We start from the raw sequence: 18,699 nt of genomic DNA on the forward strand, positions 1-18,699 counted from the left end.
TGGGCTGTCCTGCTTTCCTTCTTTTGTGGAGCCTAGCAATATTTCAAACAGTCTTGCTTTCTGTGGCAAGGAGGGCTCTACATTAGGTTGTGCCACTAGGCTGTTAGAGATCCAAAGTGCCAGCCATTGTAATTGAGCTGCAATGTAATATGACTCAAAGTCAGGTGTTGCTAGGCCCCCACTTGGCATCTGTCTCTGGAGCTTTATTAGAGCCACCCTTTTCCTGCCGTTACCCCATATAAATGAGCTTACTGTTGAATTCATATCCCTGAAGAAGGACTTAGGAATCCAATATCGGAAGGGCTGCGAAATGGTATTAAAAAAATCTTGGTAGTACTATCATTTTAAGGATCGTGAGGCGACCCATCACCGAAAGAGGGAGTGTTTGCCAGAATGTCATGCAGGATTTTATGGAGCGGAATACGCCGCCTAAATTTCCATCAGAAATGTCTATTTTTACTCCTAGGTATGGAAGCCCATCCGGTATCCATCTAACCATTCCCAAAGTCAGTGGGGGTTGATGATGTTTCACCAGGGGGAATAGACCCTTTTTGTCCCAGTTTACTTTTAGGCCTGAATGTTTTTCGAAGTTGGACAGCATTAGTTGAGCTACAGGGAGATCTCTTTGCATGTCTCCCAAAAATATCAGGAGGTCGTCTGCATATAAGGCTATGAAATGTCTTACATTTGCAATCAGTATTCCAGGTCCTCCCTGTCCCGCCCTGGCTGCCGCAGCCAGAGGTTCCATTGCTAGTGCGAACAACAGGGGGGAGAGGGGGCAACCCTGTCTCGTCCCGCGTTCCACTGCGTATCTGGATGATATAATACGTCGGGTACGGATTCTTGCTGCAGGGTTAGTATAAAGCAGTTTCACCCATGCAATATAATCAGGGCCAACTCCCATTTGGGCCATGACCTTAGGCTATCAAAGGCTTTTTCGATGTCTACTGCCAATATGCCCGGAGACTCAGTCGAGGGGGTTATTCCATTCATGACTGCGAAGAGCCTGCTTATGTTTCCTGCTGTGTTACGACCTGGGATGAAGCCCGCTTGGTCTGGGTGGATAAAAGAGGGCATCAGCGGTAGGAGTCTAGTTGCCAAGATTTTGCTGAGTATCTTATAATCAAGGTTCAGCATGGAGAGGGGCCTGGATGCCCCCGTCCCCATTGGGTCTTTGCCGGGCTTGAGCAGCGGGACTTTAATGGCTTCCCTAGTAGTTTTCGGTAACAGGCCCTGATCTTTGGCGCATTTAAACATTTTTTCCAAGCGGGGTGCGAGTATCTCAGCAAAGGTTTTGTAAAATTCGGCGGGCAGGCCGTCGGTACCAGGTGTTTTTCCCCTTGCCAGGTCTTTCACAGCCCTTTTGATTTCATCTGGTGTGACATTTCCTTCTAGTGCATCATTGGGTGTTGGTTCCCAGGGTTTTAAGTTTATGGTTAATAAATATTGCTCAGTTAGGTCCCTGTTTAGGTTGGATCTTTTTTGGTATAGTGATTCATAAAAATCCAAGAACTGGGCGTTAATCTGTTTAGGGTCGTGTATTTGGGTCCCATCACTTGCGGTCAGGTTCATTATGGGGGGGATTTTTCTGACTGCGATACTACCCAGGCAAGCAGTTTAATCGCTTTATCTCTTTCGCCATGCACTCTTGCGAGATACTGCTTATGGTCAAAACATCTGAGGCGTTCGACACAGTGTGCTACTTTTGATCTGTTTTCCTGTATTTGGGGTTGTAAATGAGGGTTTCCAGGCCTATTTTTCTCTGTTTCTCTTAGTATATCCTCGGCCTTCTCAATCTCTCCTAATAAGGTCCTACGAATTCCTACTGTTTCAGCAATGCATCTCCATCTTATTACTACTTTAAAGGCATCCCATTCTACCAGCCCGCTAGTCGTGGTGTTGTTGTTTTCTTCAAAATAATGTTCTATGGCTTGGTGGATATCATCTCGGAAGGGGGGATCTTCTAGTAATTCGGGTCTAAGTCTCCATGTGGGTATACATGGGATGGGGGACCCCCATCCTAATGATAGCAACTGGGGGTTATGGTCAGATATTGTGCGAGACAAGTATTCTGTGTTTAATACAAGTGAGTGTATGTCTGGTGAGCACAAGAAGGAGTCTAATCTAACATGGAGCTCGTGAAGGGCAGAGAAAAAGGAGTAGTCTTTGGCATTAGGATGTAGTTTACGCCAGGTATCGATGAGGCCCCAATTTGCCTGCCATGTGGTGAACTGTTGAGCTATTTTCACTAATGGAGAATGTGGTAGGGAGGAGGTGATCTATCTGCACTTATGTCACTTACACAGTTAAAATCACCACCCACTATTACCAGTGCTTGCAGGAATGTCGCTAATGAGTTGGATAGTCGAGTAAAGAAGTCGCCCTGTCCTGTGTTAGGGGCATATACATTGATTAGTGCTAGGTCTTTCCCCTCCAGTCTGCCTTTGATCGCTACGAATCTCCCCTCTGGGTCCACTTTGCTATCTGTCAGCTGAAATGGGACCCCTGCTCGGATCCAGATCGGAGTGCCCCTCGAGTATGCTGAATAAGTAGTATAGAATGCCTGACCTCTCCATCTTTTTTGTAAGGCTTTGCCCTCTTTCGATGTTAAGTGAGTTTCCTGCAACATAGCTAATTGGATACCCCTTCCCTGTAGATAAGAAGATATCTCTTGACTAAAGAGTTCATACCCCTGATGTTCCAGGTAAGGATCTTATACGATTTTGGTGTAGTCATAGTAGTGTTTATGTTGTTCTATTGAGGGGTGGTTTCTGGTAACCTAGTATTATGATGGTTTCCCTGGTGATTCCTTGCTCCCTGCTCCATTTTGCAATTTCTGTGGTGATTCTCGGACCGATATTAAACCCTAGAAAATTCCCCAACATAATAACTCCCCATCCCTAGGACAAAAGTCGAACCTCTCTCGCCCAAACTTGTGTGAAATAAAAGTTAACTGTCCAACAACGTGGGGGGTGCTTCAGGTAGAGTACCAAAGCTCAGCAGGGCGACCTCTCCTCAGCCCCCGGGTGGAAGAAAAACTGAAATTCAGTGGCTCCAGGATTTCGATTATCGGGTGTCAGTGGGCTAGTCTCTTCTTGCAGACACTTAATTTGATTTTAGAATCCGTAGGTGTACTCCTGGTTGTCCCTGAGGTTGATATATATCATATCTCCCAGGAGCTCTGTTTGTAATTCAAGAATGTACTTCAAATTATGGTGTCTGACGTCCCTGGGGTTACATCTGGGCCCTTTTGGTTAGGCGTGAGTGACAAATCTGATTCATGTTCTGAGTCTGATTGGTTTACGTCACTATGTGTTTGCTTAGGTGAACTCTGTTCAGAACAGTCGAGGGATGCAGCTGCTTCCACTGCTTTTTGACGGTAGTTTAGAATCTCCAGAGGTGATGGACTGGTGCGTCTTGATGCATTTCTGCTGTTAGATTTTCCTTTAAGGTTTAGTTGGTGTTTTTCAGGGTTAATTCGTTTCTCGTTGAGATGTTGCTTGTCCATCCAGTTCCAAACCTCCTCCGCCGAGTTAAAAAACTGTGAGCCTGTTGTGGTTATTATTCGGAGTTTGGCCGGGAATAGCATTCCGTATTGGACCCCTAGATTTCTGAGTCTCTGTTTGGCCTCCCTGAAAGAAGCTCTCTGCTTTAACACCTCTCGTGAGAAATCAGGGAAGATCCGAATCACTTGGTTGTCCAAAAAGCAATCTCCCTTTTTCCTGCTTTGGGTGAGTAAATGGTCCCTGTCTTTATAGTGCAATAGTTTGGCCACCACCGGTCTAGCAGGAGCGCCCGGCGGAGGAGGACGTGCCGGGACTCTGTGCTTTTTCCACTGCAAAAAATTGGGATAGTCCTTCATTCGCTATATTTTCTTTCAACCATTTTTCAAGGAAGTCAACCATGTTGGTTCCTTCGACTTTCTCCGGTAGCCCCATGATTCTGATGTTATTTCTTCTTGATCTGTTTTCAGCATCTTCCGCCCTCCGTTCCAAATCTTTTATTCTTTTCTCCATTTGTCTTGATGCTTTGGAAGCGCCTTGAAGCTCGGGTCCCATTTCTTCCAGCTGTTTTTCTGCCGAGGTCACTCTTTCCGCTAGGCGCCGGTGATCGTTTCTGAGCACTGTGAAGTCTGACGCTAGAGAGTCTATTGTCATCTTAAGAGCGGTTCTGGAGGCAGTGATAGCCTGTATTACATCCTGCAGGGTAGGCTCTTTTGTGGCTCCTTCCTCCAACGAGTAAAATTTCCCCACAACCTCCTGTTCTGGGGGAGCATTGCCTGTTATGTCCCTAGTATTGTCGGCTTCTCGCCTTCTATTTGGTTTGCCCATCTCTGGCGGTGTGCAGCGCTTTTGCTGGTGATCGCTTAATAGTGTAACGGCAGCATAGAGCAGATGATTGTGTTTACCTGTTTTCCAAAAGTTGCTGGATGGGCCCACCTGGGTCCAGCACCGGGGGGGTGGAGGCCTGTCTTTTATTGAGCCAAATGTCTTAATTACAGATTATTAAGCTGGATTGGTGAACAATCTGTTGGACCTTCCGATTTGAGCTGATGGCTATTTTTATTAACGTGCCGGATCTTAGGGGTCAAGCGTGGAGCTGGGCTGTATTTTTAAGTTACGCCACTGTTCCTTTCTTTATTCGATCGCTAGGTGATTCATCTATTAGAAAGGTCTGATTTGGGTATCAGTAGGTCGGTGTCTTCCCAGCGCCCGTCTTTCAGTGTTCCGGTTTGGGGGGGCGACCCTCTGCTCTGGTTCCCCATATTGCTGGCCCGGTCGATCTCCCACCCCTTCTTTAGCGGTCTCACTGGGTTTCAGCCTCGTTACGTCAGGCCCCTTCTCACCTTCGGTTGCTTTCTCGCTATTCGGGTCTCCGGATTGCAGTACCCCGGGCCATCTCCTCCCGGTGGGTTTATCACGATCTACTGTGTTGGATGGTTGCGCCCTTGATCCCCTCTCGACTCCAGGCCTCCTCACCTCCTCTTATAACGTCTCCGCTGTGCCGGGCCGCCTCCTCCAGCATTGCTTGTCTGCCGGTTTCTTTCTTCGCTCGATCTAGGCCTCCGTGTTTCTCTCAGTCAGCTGAGGTGACGCCCAAGGGTGCTCTCCCGGCCGCCCAGGTCCCAGAGTGCTTGGCAGCCGCCATCTTGTCCCCTCGAGCTCTCTTCCGACTCGCATCTAGCCCGTTCGTATCGGAGCCCAAACTAGTGGTTTTCAGGGGGACAAAGCCGAACATCGGTAGCCCGGGGGGGCACCACGCATTCTGCTCCAACTGCGCGGAATCTGGAGCCGAATTGAGTATTATAGCCCCGGGGGTGAGGAGAGATAGACGGGAGCCTCAAGAAGAAGCTGCTACCGCCATGGCGCCAAGCCACGCCCCCTCAAATGATTTGTAATGTTTGTACAAACAATGGTAACATTCAGGAATTGCTTTTGATGATTCAATACTGTATGGAACTAAGAAGGACTATACCAATACACAACAAATTAACATATCGCTGCTTGGAATCCAAAACATCTGATAAATTCAAGCCTTTTGGATGTGTAAGAAATTAGATTGGTATTTGGTGTGGATAACTCCCCACCTCAAGGTATAATCAGAGCCCTTATCTCGCCACGCTGAACCCTCGGAGACACTACTTTAACCTCAGCTCAACTCCTCGGTAGCTATAGCACAGAGCAGACCGGCTTAACTTGGGGTAATGTATAGAGTATTTATTCAGTACTAAATTGGCAATAACGTTAAAATTCATCACCATAAAATACCAACTCAAATAAGAACAAGTAGAGTAAAATGTAGTAAACAAAATGGCACCAAAATTACAAGACTCCAATAAGGGGAACCAGAGATATGAATTTTAAATGTTTTAAGTAGAAATAGCGTAATAAAGCGCAGGTCGGATACACCAACCAGGTTCATCCTAGTCAAACATTTTTACCTCCTGACCTAATACTTGAAGTCCTAATCCATCACAGGAGTGCATTTCTATATCCCCTAGGATGTCAGAGCGGCATTTAGAGACTCATGGGATGTCGGGCAGAGGCCAACTGGAGGGTCCCGTCCAGATCCAGTAGCCACTACCAGGAAAGGCTTCTTGCAGATTGTTGTATCCCTGTAGCATGAAGAGAAGTTTAGTCTTATGACCTTTCGTTTCCCATTTTTGTCCTGGATAAAAGTGGGAACAAATCCAGTGCTTCCGGACTCCTCTCCGTTAACAGAAAGCATGTCCAGTCTTCTGTTCTTCATATCCAGGAGAGTTCTGAAAAGGGTACTCTGAATGCTGCATTGAAGGCTGACTGTAGGGGTGACTCCTGGCTCTTTTGTAACCAATAGGGTAAAAGTTTCCAGGGGGTTACAATACCAGCAAAACTGGGTTTACAGAGCATATTTTAATGCAACATCCCACACATCGAGTCCCAAACACTTGTTATACAGGTGCCCTTAATGTTCTCAAACAAAGAGAAGGTCGCCACACCAAAGCCCTTATAGCAAAACTCTAATAGCATAATTAGATAACATGATTTGAACCTATTAATATTATTATTATTATAGTTTTATAGAGTGCATAGCTACCCAGAAAGGGTTCCCCGGTGCAGGATCCTTCAAGGTACCTCCGCTCACACTAGCACCGAGCACTCAATAAGAACAGCCAGGTTTTTAACCATTTACGAAAGACATAAAGGAAATGATCTCATAGAAGGTGGTATCGAGTTGCACAATTTGGGTCCATGTAGAAATCCTGGACTTCTTGACGGGCTTTCCTTACTCTGGGAACTGAAGAAAGATTGGAATTGCTGGAGCACAGAGGATGGTTTGGCTTATAAGATGAGAGTTTATGCATGTAACATAGTGCTTTAAAATGAATTCACCTCTCAAAAGGTAACCAGTGGAGAACATGAAGAAGATTGGATGTAGACTTAATCTAGGGTGCTGCAAAAGAAGTCTAGCAGCAGCATTTTGGACTAACTAAAGTCGCTTAAGCAAAGTCTCAGGAACACCCAGATAAAGAATATTGCCATAGTACAATCTGGAGTCGATCAAAGCCTCTCTCACTATTCTTTAAACTGACACAGGAAGGCAGCTGAACATTTTTCTTAGCCATCTAAGGATTCCTAAGCAGGTGGACGCTACCTTTGTAATCTGGTTGTTCATTGAAAGGTTATTATCCATCCAGCCACCGAGATTCTTGACAACCGGCACTGCAGTTGGAAATGCACCAAGACCTTCAGGCCACAGATGGACCCCCCAGAGATGAGACTGGTTACTCACGAACAAAATCTTGGTCTTATCACCATTCAGTTTGAGGGAATTGTTGTTCATCCAAGCTGACACTTTTGTCAGGCTGGTATTTAATGCACCAGCACTCTGATTCTTCTGGGGTGACAGGGAGACGACAATGTGGGTGTCATCAGCTTATGAAAAAAGTGCGAGACTGCATCTTTCCACAATATCTGCATCAGGCCGTACATAGATATTAAACAGGGTTGGACTAAGAGTAGAACCCTGAGGTAAGCCAGATAATGGGTGGAATTTTGAGCAATGCTGTTTAGTGTTCACTTGGAAGGATCGGTCCTGCAGAAGTAATCTAAGCCATGTCAAGGCTTTATCACTTACACCTGTCTCTTCTTTTTATTGGACCACTGAATTATGATGTAACATACCAAAGGCGGCACTCAAGTCTAGCAAAATCAAAGCAGTGGTGCTACCTTTGCCTAGCTGGAGCCTTAGATGTTCTGTGACGCCAAGTAGAGCTGACTGTACTGTAGCTGGCTCTGAAACCCAATTGAGAGGGGTGGAGGAGACCATTTGAATCAATGAACACTGCATTGTTTATTTATGTGCTTTTCCAGAATTTTGGCCAGTATGGGTAAGAGCAAAATTGGCATATAGTTAGCCTGGTTAGAAAGAGCTAGGTTCTGCTTTTTCAGCAGAGGCATGACCATTGCATATTTTCACGCCTTGGGGACACCTCCTTCTAAAAGTGAAGCATTTATATGTTGAGTTAAAAGTTCTAGAAGTTGTGGCCCCAGCTTGCCAAAAAGCAAGGGAGGAAGATGGTCTAGCGGTGATCCAGATTTGGAGAAATAATGTCCAGAGAACCAAATCTGGTACTGGAATCCTCTCTAACATGATTGCCAGTTACCAGGTGAATCACAAACATTAGCTAACTCTGTTAGTACCTGATGACAATTAGGGTCAGGTTTGGAGAAAAAGGAAACCTGAGTAGTAGCAACTTTTTTGACAAAAAATCCCGCTAGTTTATCACACTGTGGTTCAGACAGAAGGGGAGATACTGTGTGGATCTGATAGGCTTTCTACCACTTTGAACAGGGTTTTGGGGCGTTTTTGTGTCATAATAATTTTTTCAGAATAAAAGGAGGCGCTGGAAATACAACAGTTTTTATGATAATCATTTAAAGCCCGTCTGTATATCTCTTTATTGTTTATCGTTACCTACATAAGCACACATTGAAAATAAATAAAATAATCTAACTTTGATATATTTTGGTAGGTTATGCTCATAGATTGACACCAGAAGCATGTGTTACTCCTGGATCGGGACAACACTCCTAATTTTCCCTATCTCTTCACTTTTGTGAAGGTCATGATGCACTGGAACAAGCGAAGACACGTAGGACATGTTTTTAGATACCAGGGGCAGTATTACATAAGAGCCTTGGGGGCGCAACGGGCGTTTGCACCTCCGGGCCACTTTGATGTTACAGAAAGGGGCGCAAATGCTTGTGTTGCCCCTTCTGTAATACAGATAGAGCTGGCGTACATATAGCGTCACTGCTATCATTAGAAGGAATTCCCTCATTTGCATGGGGACGTAGCCCCATACCAATGGGGGAATCGCTTTTCCTCTGCCCCTGGGCTACTGACATGGGCCTTCTAATTGCAGCTCTCTAAAGGGATGAAAGGGGATCCCATGGACCCCCCCAATATATCCCCCTTGCAGGTGGATGCAATCACTCACTGAACCTGCCAGCAGAGGGATCAGTAATACCTTTTAGGAATACAGGTGTGTTTCTCTGTCTGCCCAGAGAAACACAGAGTAGCTTTTAAACAGCTGATCTGTGTTTCTCTTTAATACACTGCCCTGGCGGCAGCAAGAGTTCGTGGCTGCCCTAAGGGCAGAGCACTCCTCCTGATAGGGCACACTTTCCGTGTTTGCAGCCGGTGCACTGCTTTAAGCTGCGCGATGACTGAAACATGGAAAGGCCACCCTGTCTGTAAAACTGACCCATGTGGAGTTGGATGTAGGAACCCATTTTGTCGATATAGTGTTGAGGTAATGTAACATTTAATTGTAGTGACAAATTGCCACATGCCATAACACAAAATGGGTTTGTAGCTGAGAGTGACTCCACTCCACAATAGTGATTGCGTACACGCTGGGCAGGAGTGAAGTTTGCACCTAGCTTTTCTTGTGAGTTTATTTAAAGATAGCGCCCGTGCAGGACCCCAGCATACACTGGAAACAGATGATACCAACAGTCAGATGTTACAGTTAAGGGTAGGCCTGATTTAGGCTATAATAAATTTGTCTGTGATTTCAGCTATCTGTCCTTTGGGGACAGGTTGAATTAGTGATCCTTGTGTTTACTTACAGTGGTGGCCCACACTTAGGCCCATTGACTACGCTGCGAGATTGAAGTTCAGCACAAGAATCCGTAAGAAGGGACTTATTTGGATAGAACTGAAAGGTAACCAGTAACTGATGAATGCTGCCTTCCTTGTTGGTTTTGATCCTACTTGTTCTACATTAGTTATTAGTGCAGTGTGTCATTATACGATGAGCATATATTAATCTAGAAATTGTAGAACCCACGATTGTTATGCTCCCCTGGTCTTAGGACACAGTGGTGTATGATATCCACATTACTGGCGCCATTCTCTTAACATTAGGTATTGGGAGAATACATTTTCATAAGCTGTGCAGGTACTTGGTATTATGAAATAGATACAGCCCTGGGCATGTGTTTGGGTAGGTACAGTACTGATAGTGTTGAACTGTCTGTAACATTCAACTAATATATTACTTGGTAACTCTACAACATTGATGAATTCTGCAACAGCGTGAGTGCAACCCTTAGGTCGTGCTATGGAGTATTAAGGTTGGAACTTGGAACATACATAATGACATACAATTGATTGGGGGTATGACAGGCTCTGACTATGAATCACCTAGCTACATAGATGTAATATGCTCACAATAAATGGTGTCCTTCTTTTTACCTTTATTGTATATACATACTTATGGGGAATCCTACTGATTACTTGAAACACTATTGGACTGCATCATGCTTTTGTACGATGTTAGTGTTAGTATGGTTACTGTTTAGAAGTGTAAAGGAATCTATGGTTACACTAGAAAAAAATTATTCTTGTTTCCCTCTGATCTCTTTGGGAATATCAAGACCTGTCGTGACTGGACCAATGTAATATCTTTGGTGCTGGAATTTAATATGTACATAATTCAATGTACTTGCATTATGTATGCTAGTTATGTCTTGCAGCTTAGAGGAAGTCGTGGCTATAAATTGACAGATAAAAAAGGTGTTGGCTAGCTGGTGCTCAAGTACGAATCAATCATTTAGCTGAACTTTGAGACAATTCACAGAACTGCTGTGTGATCCCAGATTGTTTTCACAGAGTCGTTATGGTACCAGTACCTATATTTGCAGCATTTCTTCTGTGCCCTACTGCAAACAACCCCACAGTACCTTTCTCTGCTTAAATTCCAGATGGTGAACCCTTTCTCCCCTTGTGCTGAGCCTTTGTACCCAACCCAGAGGCATGGACAGGGAAATGAAAAACCCTCCTCTGTGGTCACATTTCTAGAGGCAACCCCACCTCGCTATAAATGAATCCTTGCTGGCTTTGGGAACAAAGAAGGGGGCTTGTGAAGGTGTCACCTGACATCTTGCTGTAAAAGAGGAGGCCTTTTTGAAGATAATGAATTTCCTGGGCACTGACCAATTGGCCATCTTGCCAGAGGAAGAGAAACACCTCCTTCTACCTAAACCTTTGTCTTCTGCTTTTGGAGCATTTTTCACATCTCATTCAGAGTTAAAAACTCAGAGGGCTGTAACTGGAGGCTAATGCAAATTCCCTTCCAGAGACTTCAGGCAGGGGAATAAGGTGACTTTCCAAAAGAACTGTTTCCTGAATAGCTATTACAAATACAACTTCACTGGTTAATTGGACTTTTAATAAGTATTACAGAGTTTAAGAAAAGGATTTCTAGGTGTTTCCTAGCCGGAGGTAGAATGGGACAGGGTTGCTGTGCAGGGGGGTGAGGGGAAAAGGGGGCGAAAACAATGCATTTGTTTCCCCTCCGTCCTCGTCCTCTTCCTGTTTCCAGGCTCCTAACCAATCATGATGCTGCTGTCACCAGCAACAGCAGTGTCGTGATTGGTCTGAGTGGTCTGCTTCGCTGCTCAGACTAGGAATGGGATCCTGGGCATGATCTCCACTTTGCATGTTATCTACCCTGCTGTATAGCACAGCCGAGTGCACATGTCTTTTTGGCCATCCCATCAGGGCCGGCCAAACATACATGTGCACTATGTGTGCACAAAACCCCTCCTCCAGCCCCCTCCTTCCAGCCCAGCCCCGCTCCTTTTACCAGGAAAAATAAAATGATAATAACATAACGTTATGATTTCATTTTTCCTTTCCCCAAAATCCTGTGGCGCAACGCTCATCCGCCTTAACCGAGGAGCCACACCTGTGCCCTGGACATAAGTGAATGTGAGCCATCTTACTTTTTAAAAAGATGTAATGTCTTTGTCAACGTGGTGCTCTTCTTTTTTGCGTTTTAACCATACTCTGACACTTTGGACATAGTTGCTTCTTGATAAGGTAATAGCTGACCAGCACCATACAGAATACTACAGCAATCTCAGTCTGTATTAGTTTTTGTTTCACTGTCAAGTTAAACGGTTATAAAAAATGTTTCTGTGGGCAATACATTTAGTGTACCTATCATGCAAGATTAGGATTTGTTTTCTGACTATTCCAGCAAATTTGTTTATTGTGTGGTGGCTTATTCAATTTCTCACACAAGGGTGAATTTACTTTACTTTGTATGGCTTCGCTTTTTCTTTTTTCTACTGTTACTTCTTGTAATCATATCTGTTTTGTGCAACAAGTGCATCATCACAATATTTAAAAATGCTTATACCCTGGTACTAGCCTGTGATCTCATTCACTGCTCAGATTTGTGTGTAACCTTTTGGTCTGAAATTAATCGCTTACACTACTTTCAGCAAAAGAAATCAGAGAAACTGCATTATCTAGTGTTAACTAACAATAATTACCATTCTCCCAATAATCTCTCAAGGGCTGCTAAGAGCACTTCAGTGGTTTTCTATAACAGAAAGCCTAGGAATCTTTTATTACAATTTACAAATAGTATACTCTTGTGTAACTGTCTTATTCTGATTAAATGTCTCTTCACCCCCTAGGTCACAGATTGCGATCGAGCTACCACGTAATAAGCCCTCACCTCGGTCTGAAGAAGCGGTCCATCAGACAACTCCCAAATCCCCCTTAAGAGTGACATCAGAATATAAAATACCTCCATTTGAAGACTTCAAGCAGGCTTTGAAAAGTACCTCTCAGCACGGTTTGCATTTGATTAGAAAACTTATTGGGTTGATCTGGTAGAGCATTCTAGTTGCAGATTCCTTACCTTAGAATTTCCCCCAGGCGTCCGACTGAATCGGCGACGTCCTATCTGGTGCATACGCTACTGTTGACAGACGTGGAGCCTATCGATGCCACCAAACGGTGTGAAGGGGTACTGCACAAGAAAAATCTCTGGATCCAGTCTGACTCAGGGGGGGAAATTCTAAGGTAAGGAATCTGCAAATAGAATGTGTCTCTACCAGATAATTTGTTACCAAAGGTAAGGAACTTGTTCTTTGCGAAGCTTGAAGCCATTGTCAGGACTTGTTTTTTGAGTTCTTGACCTCTCCTGAGGGAGTTGCCATGGAAGTGTGTGGTTTTCGTTGTGGTAATCTGCTCAGACCACCAACTTATGTCCTGTAGTCCTATTGTAGCTGGAAGGCCTCTATGATTTTAAAGTATAGTTTGTTTCTGAATATGCACAGTGCAGTAGGCAACTTTTAAACATGGAGCTGAAAGCAGGTTAATGCAACCAGCCTACTGTTTCCTGTCGCTGGATAAACCCAAAGAGCTCCTTCATTGAAGAATAAACTTGGATGGGCATAATACTGCTGAAGTATGCTCCTGTACATTCAGGCATTCTTAGCTTTTCAAAAGTAGCATGACAGTATGTTGTAAAGAAGTTAGGACAGATGCCTTGCAGATATATGCATTAAAAAAATGATTGAGGTTTTTGATCCTTTTGTAGCAAGTGTTTCCTTATGGTAGTTCTTGATTTTCGAAAAGTGCTTAAATTTCTAAGAAATGGTGGCCATGTTGGCAACAGTATAGTGAAACACAGTGTAGCTGAAAGGCATTCATTTGTGGTGAAACAGCAATTCATTTTGGTTTATGCCACCTAGAAAGCTGGTAAAGGATGTGTCTGTGCAGCATGTTTTGAAATTCATTGCCTTTTTCCTACATTACCCTAGCCGTACAACCAAGGTGAGCCCATTTAATCTGCTTCTTGTTTGTCATCTTTTCTCCATTTTAGTGGACTCTGATGAGGATCATTTAGAAAAGCCATTTCCTCTTCCTGCGAAAAACATGAAGGGAGCAGTTTACAAAGTCAAGTCTCCCAAAAATTCTTCAGGTAAGAAGGTGACTGGACTGATACCTCATTGCTAAAACCCTTGTATAACTTGGTAAAGTGATTTTCGGGTCCAGATATTTTCAGCAGGTTCTTGAGTCAGCCTCCCTGTATTTCAAAGGCATTGCTTGCGCATTTACGTCACAGAACAAATAATGCTTTTTTCTGAGCTGTCTCCATGTCCTCAGCAACAGTGCTAGAATTGAAAATTGTATTAAGCATTTTATCTCTTTGGGCCTATGTTATGACATATAAAAACCACAAACCAGCTAGGTATTATAAGTCCTATTTACATGTAGCTAAGAATTCTTCTCACCTCACTTCCTGGATTCTTGGCAAAAATCATGTGACCTGTGCACAGTTGTTTACTCCTTCACTTCCAGCATCATCTCACCCCCACCATGATCTCTCTGTGAAGGCTAGTCCACCTTCTTAATTGAGACAATTACAAACATCTATGGAGAAATCAGATCTTTAGTCCAATGCTCTAATAACTTCCCTCCAGCTGTCAGTACATTCTGAGGTGCCACCATTGATGCCTGCTGATGCAGGTAAGGCCCTGTGCTGCCTTGAATCAGGCTTGAAAGCCCCTATCCCTTGGCCCTTTTGAAATTGTTTGGTCCTAGGCCTACTAATTGCTAGTGCTGTCAATGTCTATTTCTCACGTCATGTATGTTTCTGATGTCTATAAGAAAGGTATTCTTCTGCAAGTTCTTGATGCTTTCATGGATTCTTTCAGCAGATGTTGTTTGCACTTATTACCTGCTGTGCCTAGTTCTTCCCCCGTCTAGGCTGTGGAACCCAGAATGTTAGCTTTGTCTAGAGCAAACAATCTGCTTTCCAAGTGCCTTAGAGATTATAAAACAGGGTTGCCTTTCATTTTGTAGTTCATAAATGTCTTTACAAAGAACTCATTGGAGTTTCCTTTGTTATGGTACTGCGCTTTACAAATACACATATCACCCGCGAGGGTATCCTGGAGCCTTTGTGTTCATGACACTCGGACTGCCCTGAAGTTATTAATCAAGGTTTTCTTTATAGACAATTGTAGGAAAGTGCCTCTTTTGACATGGTTCCCCCACTTTTCTGCCTGGCTTTTGGTGTAATTTCCACTGAAAGTGCATTGGGTCCCTGCTATACAGGCCCCCAGCGCCAGATCTCTTTCCCTAAAACTGCACAGTTGTTTTTCCCAATTGGCAGACCTTTAGTTGCAATTGTAAGTCCCTAATAAATGGTACCCCTGGTACCTAGAGCATGAGGTACTAAAGAAAGGCCCTGGGGGCTGCAGCATCCTCAAGGTCCCTCTCACTTAAGTGCACCCAGTGTTGCCTTTGCAGACTGCATTTCTTGGTGCAGACCCAAAATGAAAGCACAACATGACACACAGCCTGTGTGCCCTGTCCCGCTGCATTGCATGTAATATGTGTACGTCACCCCTCTGGCAGGCCTTCCAGCCTTGAAGGAAGGGTGCATTAATTTACTAGTGAGGGCATATCTGCATAAGCAGAAATGCCCCTGCTATGTCTTTGTCGATTCTCGGATATAGCCAGTGGACAGTGAAGCCATTTTAAATGCATGTGCTGGACACTGGTCATTACGAGTTCTCCAGCTACATGATGGCTTCACTGAAGATAGGGATGCTTGATAGTAAACATCTTGTATTAATAAACCCTCACTGAATCTAACGATGGATATATTAATATGTGCACTCAAAGGGCACCTTAGAGGTTCCCCCTGCAAAACCTATCAATTCCTAACATTGACACTGACTGGTCAGAACAAGTATAGCCACCTTAGACAAAGTTTTGGCCCCCTGAGGTGAGAGCCAGTGCTCTTGAGGGCTCAGAACAAAAGCCTGTCTGGACAGAGGTGTGACCTCCTCTCCCAGGCAGGATGGACATCCCAGGGCGGGGAGCGTCAAAGGCCTTGCCATCTTTGAAATGTGTACCAGGCCTCTCCAAATGTGCCCCCCCAAAATTACACACTCTGAAGAGTGTGCTGCCATTTTATCTTATTTATGTAGAAATATAACTTTACTATTATTATTATTTTATACTATACTTCTCAACAGACTAAAGTATGGTCCTGCTGAACAGATTTGTTTTTTATCTGATATATATTTTCACATTAATTGTGCTAGATATAAGACCCAGCTGTTTTGTTTGTTGTTTGTTTTACCTGCCTTTGAAAGCTGATCAGAAACCTGAATGAGAAAAAAACCAGAACCTCAGCTAACTACATTTCTAGAGATGCACTTTGATTTTTCTTGTGTTGTCCACCTCTACATTGCAGACCTCATCATTGAGGTCATCCCCAACAGATCACTGACTCTTAGGAGCCAAACCTACAGTTCCACACTCCCAATGCTACAGAACAACGGAAAGACCGAAAGCCTGACCTGCATCCTATTTAGGAGGAGCTGGAGATCGCATACTAAATCCTCCTGAATGAGTTTGGAGTCACCAAGATCACTGTTCATTAAAACTTTGTGCATCTGTTATAATCCAACGGAATGAGAGGAAAAGTTGGAAAGCATAAGCCGAATCGAGCTTCAGCAGACACAAATTGCATTTCCCAAAGTGTCCCTCCTTGCAAACTGCCAAGAACAAAATAGGCGATTTTATTCTAGTGCATAGATCATCCCTTTGATAGCCTCACATCTGAAAATCATATTGTTACATTAAAATGAAGAGTCCATTGGCGTAAAGATGTCTGAAGCCTGTGCACACAAGTCTAAACATCGATTTTTTTTTTTTTTTTTTTTTTCTGCCAAGTGCAGCAACAAGCCAGTTTGCCCATTAATTTCTTATTGTACACTGCTTAAAGAGAAAGCTACGCAGCGGTATTGTTGGGTAAGCACATTACAGGCCCGGAATTACAAGGCTAGTACAGCTGCTACAGGGAAACCTTCTGCAATTACTACTTCGCTGCAGTGCCGATACTCATGTGGACCTTACAACTCTGAAGAACCTCTTAGGTAAGGGCCCATACCTGGATGCAAAATACTTTATAACCTGTCTATTGACGCATGCGACTCCATGAAATTATAGTGTTGAAGTAGAAAAATGTACTGCCCTTGCAGGTAAGTGATAGTTCCTTGAATTTACAAGGTGTAAAGTTGTTTGGTGGAGGGGGGGCACAACTAACACTCAACATGGCGGATATGAGCTGAAACTGCTCCTTGCCTGCTGTATCTGTGAAAATATGGCACACGGAGTCTGGTTGGCCCCTCCAGGTCCACGCCCTGCTTCCTGGATGTGTTGGCACCAATTTGGAGCCCTGGCACGGCGCAGAGCAGTGACTCGACACCAGCCAGTGCACAAGCCAGATGGCGGTCTGCCTCATCAGTGGGCATGGCCCAGCCTGCTGGTCACGGGACTGGCCTCCCACCCAAGGGCATGTAATGCTTGTTGGTCTCTGTCTGATACTCTTGATGGATTGGCGCTTGTAGAAAATCCTGAGACGGCAGCCCCACTGGGGTGCTAACTCCCAGCAACACACCAGGTAGCCAGAGGCTTGCATATGCAAAAGGCTCGGCTGAACCCATAGGTTGTTGGCCTGGCACCCCTGGGGAGTGAGACAGTGGCAGACTGATCTGTCCCTCCTGACATATTTTTGACTGCTCCCTCCTAAGAGGGTACTATTTGAACTATATTATATGACCTCTACTGCTGGGTCAGTCTGGACATTGTTGAGTGGGAACTTGTTCTCCCTAATGAGCCTTGGACACAGCATAACACTGTTGTGCCTCCCGTCCCAGCATACATTTCTTGTGGTCTGTTTAACATGGTTTGCTCTCACACATTAGGGTGTGGGGGACTAGCGGAGGTGCCCACCAGCTGCTCGTGCTTGCTCTACATCCCTCTGGTTTACTAACACTGTAACTGAGGCTGCAAGACAGGATAGTGGTGTTTTGTGGCCATACGGATGACAAATATCAGGAATTAGGGCACCCAACCTTGTTAGGTTGGAGGTTGCCACCTGAACTCTTTTGCTGGCTGAATACAGAACTGAAACCCCCTTGATCTGGGATATTTTGCCTATCAAGTCACACAGATCTGCCAAACTCCACTTGGGGAAACCTAGAGTAAAGGAAGACCATGCTAGCCAATAACCTGAAGCTCAAGACCTAAGTGTCAAATGAAATCACTCATTGCGATGATGGTGTTGGGGCAATCTTGGGATGGCACTATCTATGCATTGGACAAACTTGCCGAAATGCTAATAGCTATGGAGGACACACATTCTACATTGGGAACGAAAATTTACCATGCGGTCCTGGACCTTGGACTACCCTGGGAAGACAAGCGAAACTCTTTTGCAGTGAAAACACGTTACATGACCTCCAATTACACTGCGCAAGCAGGTCTCTGACCTCACAGAGACAATCAGATTTCTCAAACTAAGAACTGAGGATGCGGAGAACTGCAGATGAAATATATGCGCGTTGAGAGTGAAAACAGAATGCCCTAATGTTACTCACCACATCAAAATGTGAATTCAGCAGATGTCTCCCTGGTTCACAGTGGAACGAACCCTCCGAGTCCCGTCATAATGTCCCCCTGCCCCTAAAAGCTCCACTTGAATTGACTTATTGTGAAGATTAAAAAATTTCGGGCTCATTGTGCTATCTTACAAGTAGCTTGGATGAAACACTTGTAGAAAATCAACGCAGCAAAGAGCAACGGTTTTTACTTATTATATCATTATGGCACAACACTGATCCTCCTTCTTGCAAGCAAAGAAGAAACACAGTGATGTAGGATTTAAATATTCTCTACTGTTCCTATTGAAACTAAAGCCATTGCCAACCAGTGCACATATGTTCTTTTACAGAGCCCAATGAGGCCAGAAGTTGGGTGGAACAATTCAGCACCTTTGAAACAACCTCACCTACTTGTTGCTAATTGGCGTATGTCCCGGGAGGG

At 44.4% G+C, this 18,699-nt stretch overlaps 1 protein-coding gene across 1 annotated transcript in view; it reads left to right on the top strand.

Moving 5' to 3' along the window:
- LOC138288127 (uncharacterized) overlaps nt 1-18,699 on the top strand; it is a 139,590-nt gene that overhangs the window by 24,707 nt on the left and 96,184 nt on the right. Inside the window, exons 4-5 of the mRNA XM_069229386.1 lie at nt 12,480-12,640; nt 13,676-13,774. Coding sequence (XP_069085487.1) covers nt 12,480-12,640; nt 13,676-13,774 — 260 coding nt within the window. The remainder of the gene's footprint in view (nt 1-12,479; nt 12,641-13,675; nt 13,775-18,699) is intronic.

The sequence above is a fragment of the Pleurodeles waltl genome, chromosome 4_1 (genome assembly GCF_031143425.1).
Source record: "Pleurodeles waltl isolate 20211129_DDA chromosome 4_1, aPleWal1.hap1.20221129, whole genome shotgun sequence".
NCBI classification, from domain to species: Eukaryota; Metazoa; Chordata; class Amphibia; order Caudata; family Salamandridae; genus Pleurodeles; species Pleurodeles waltl.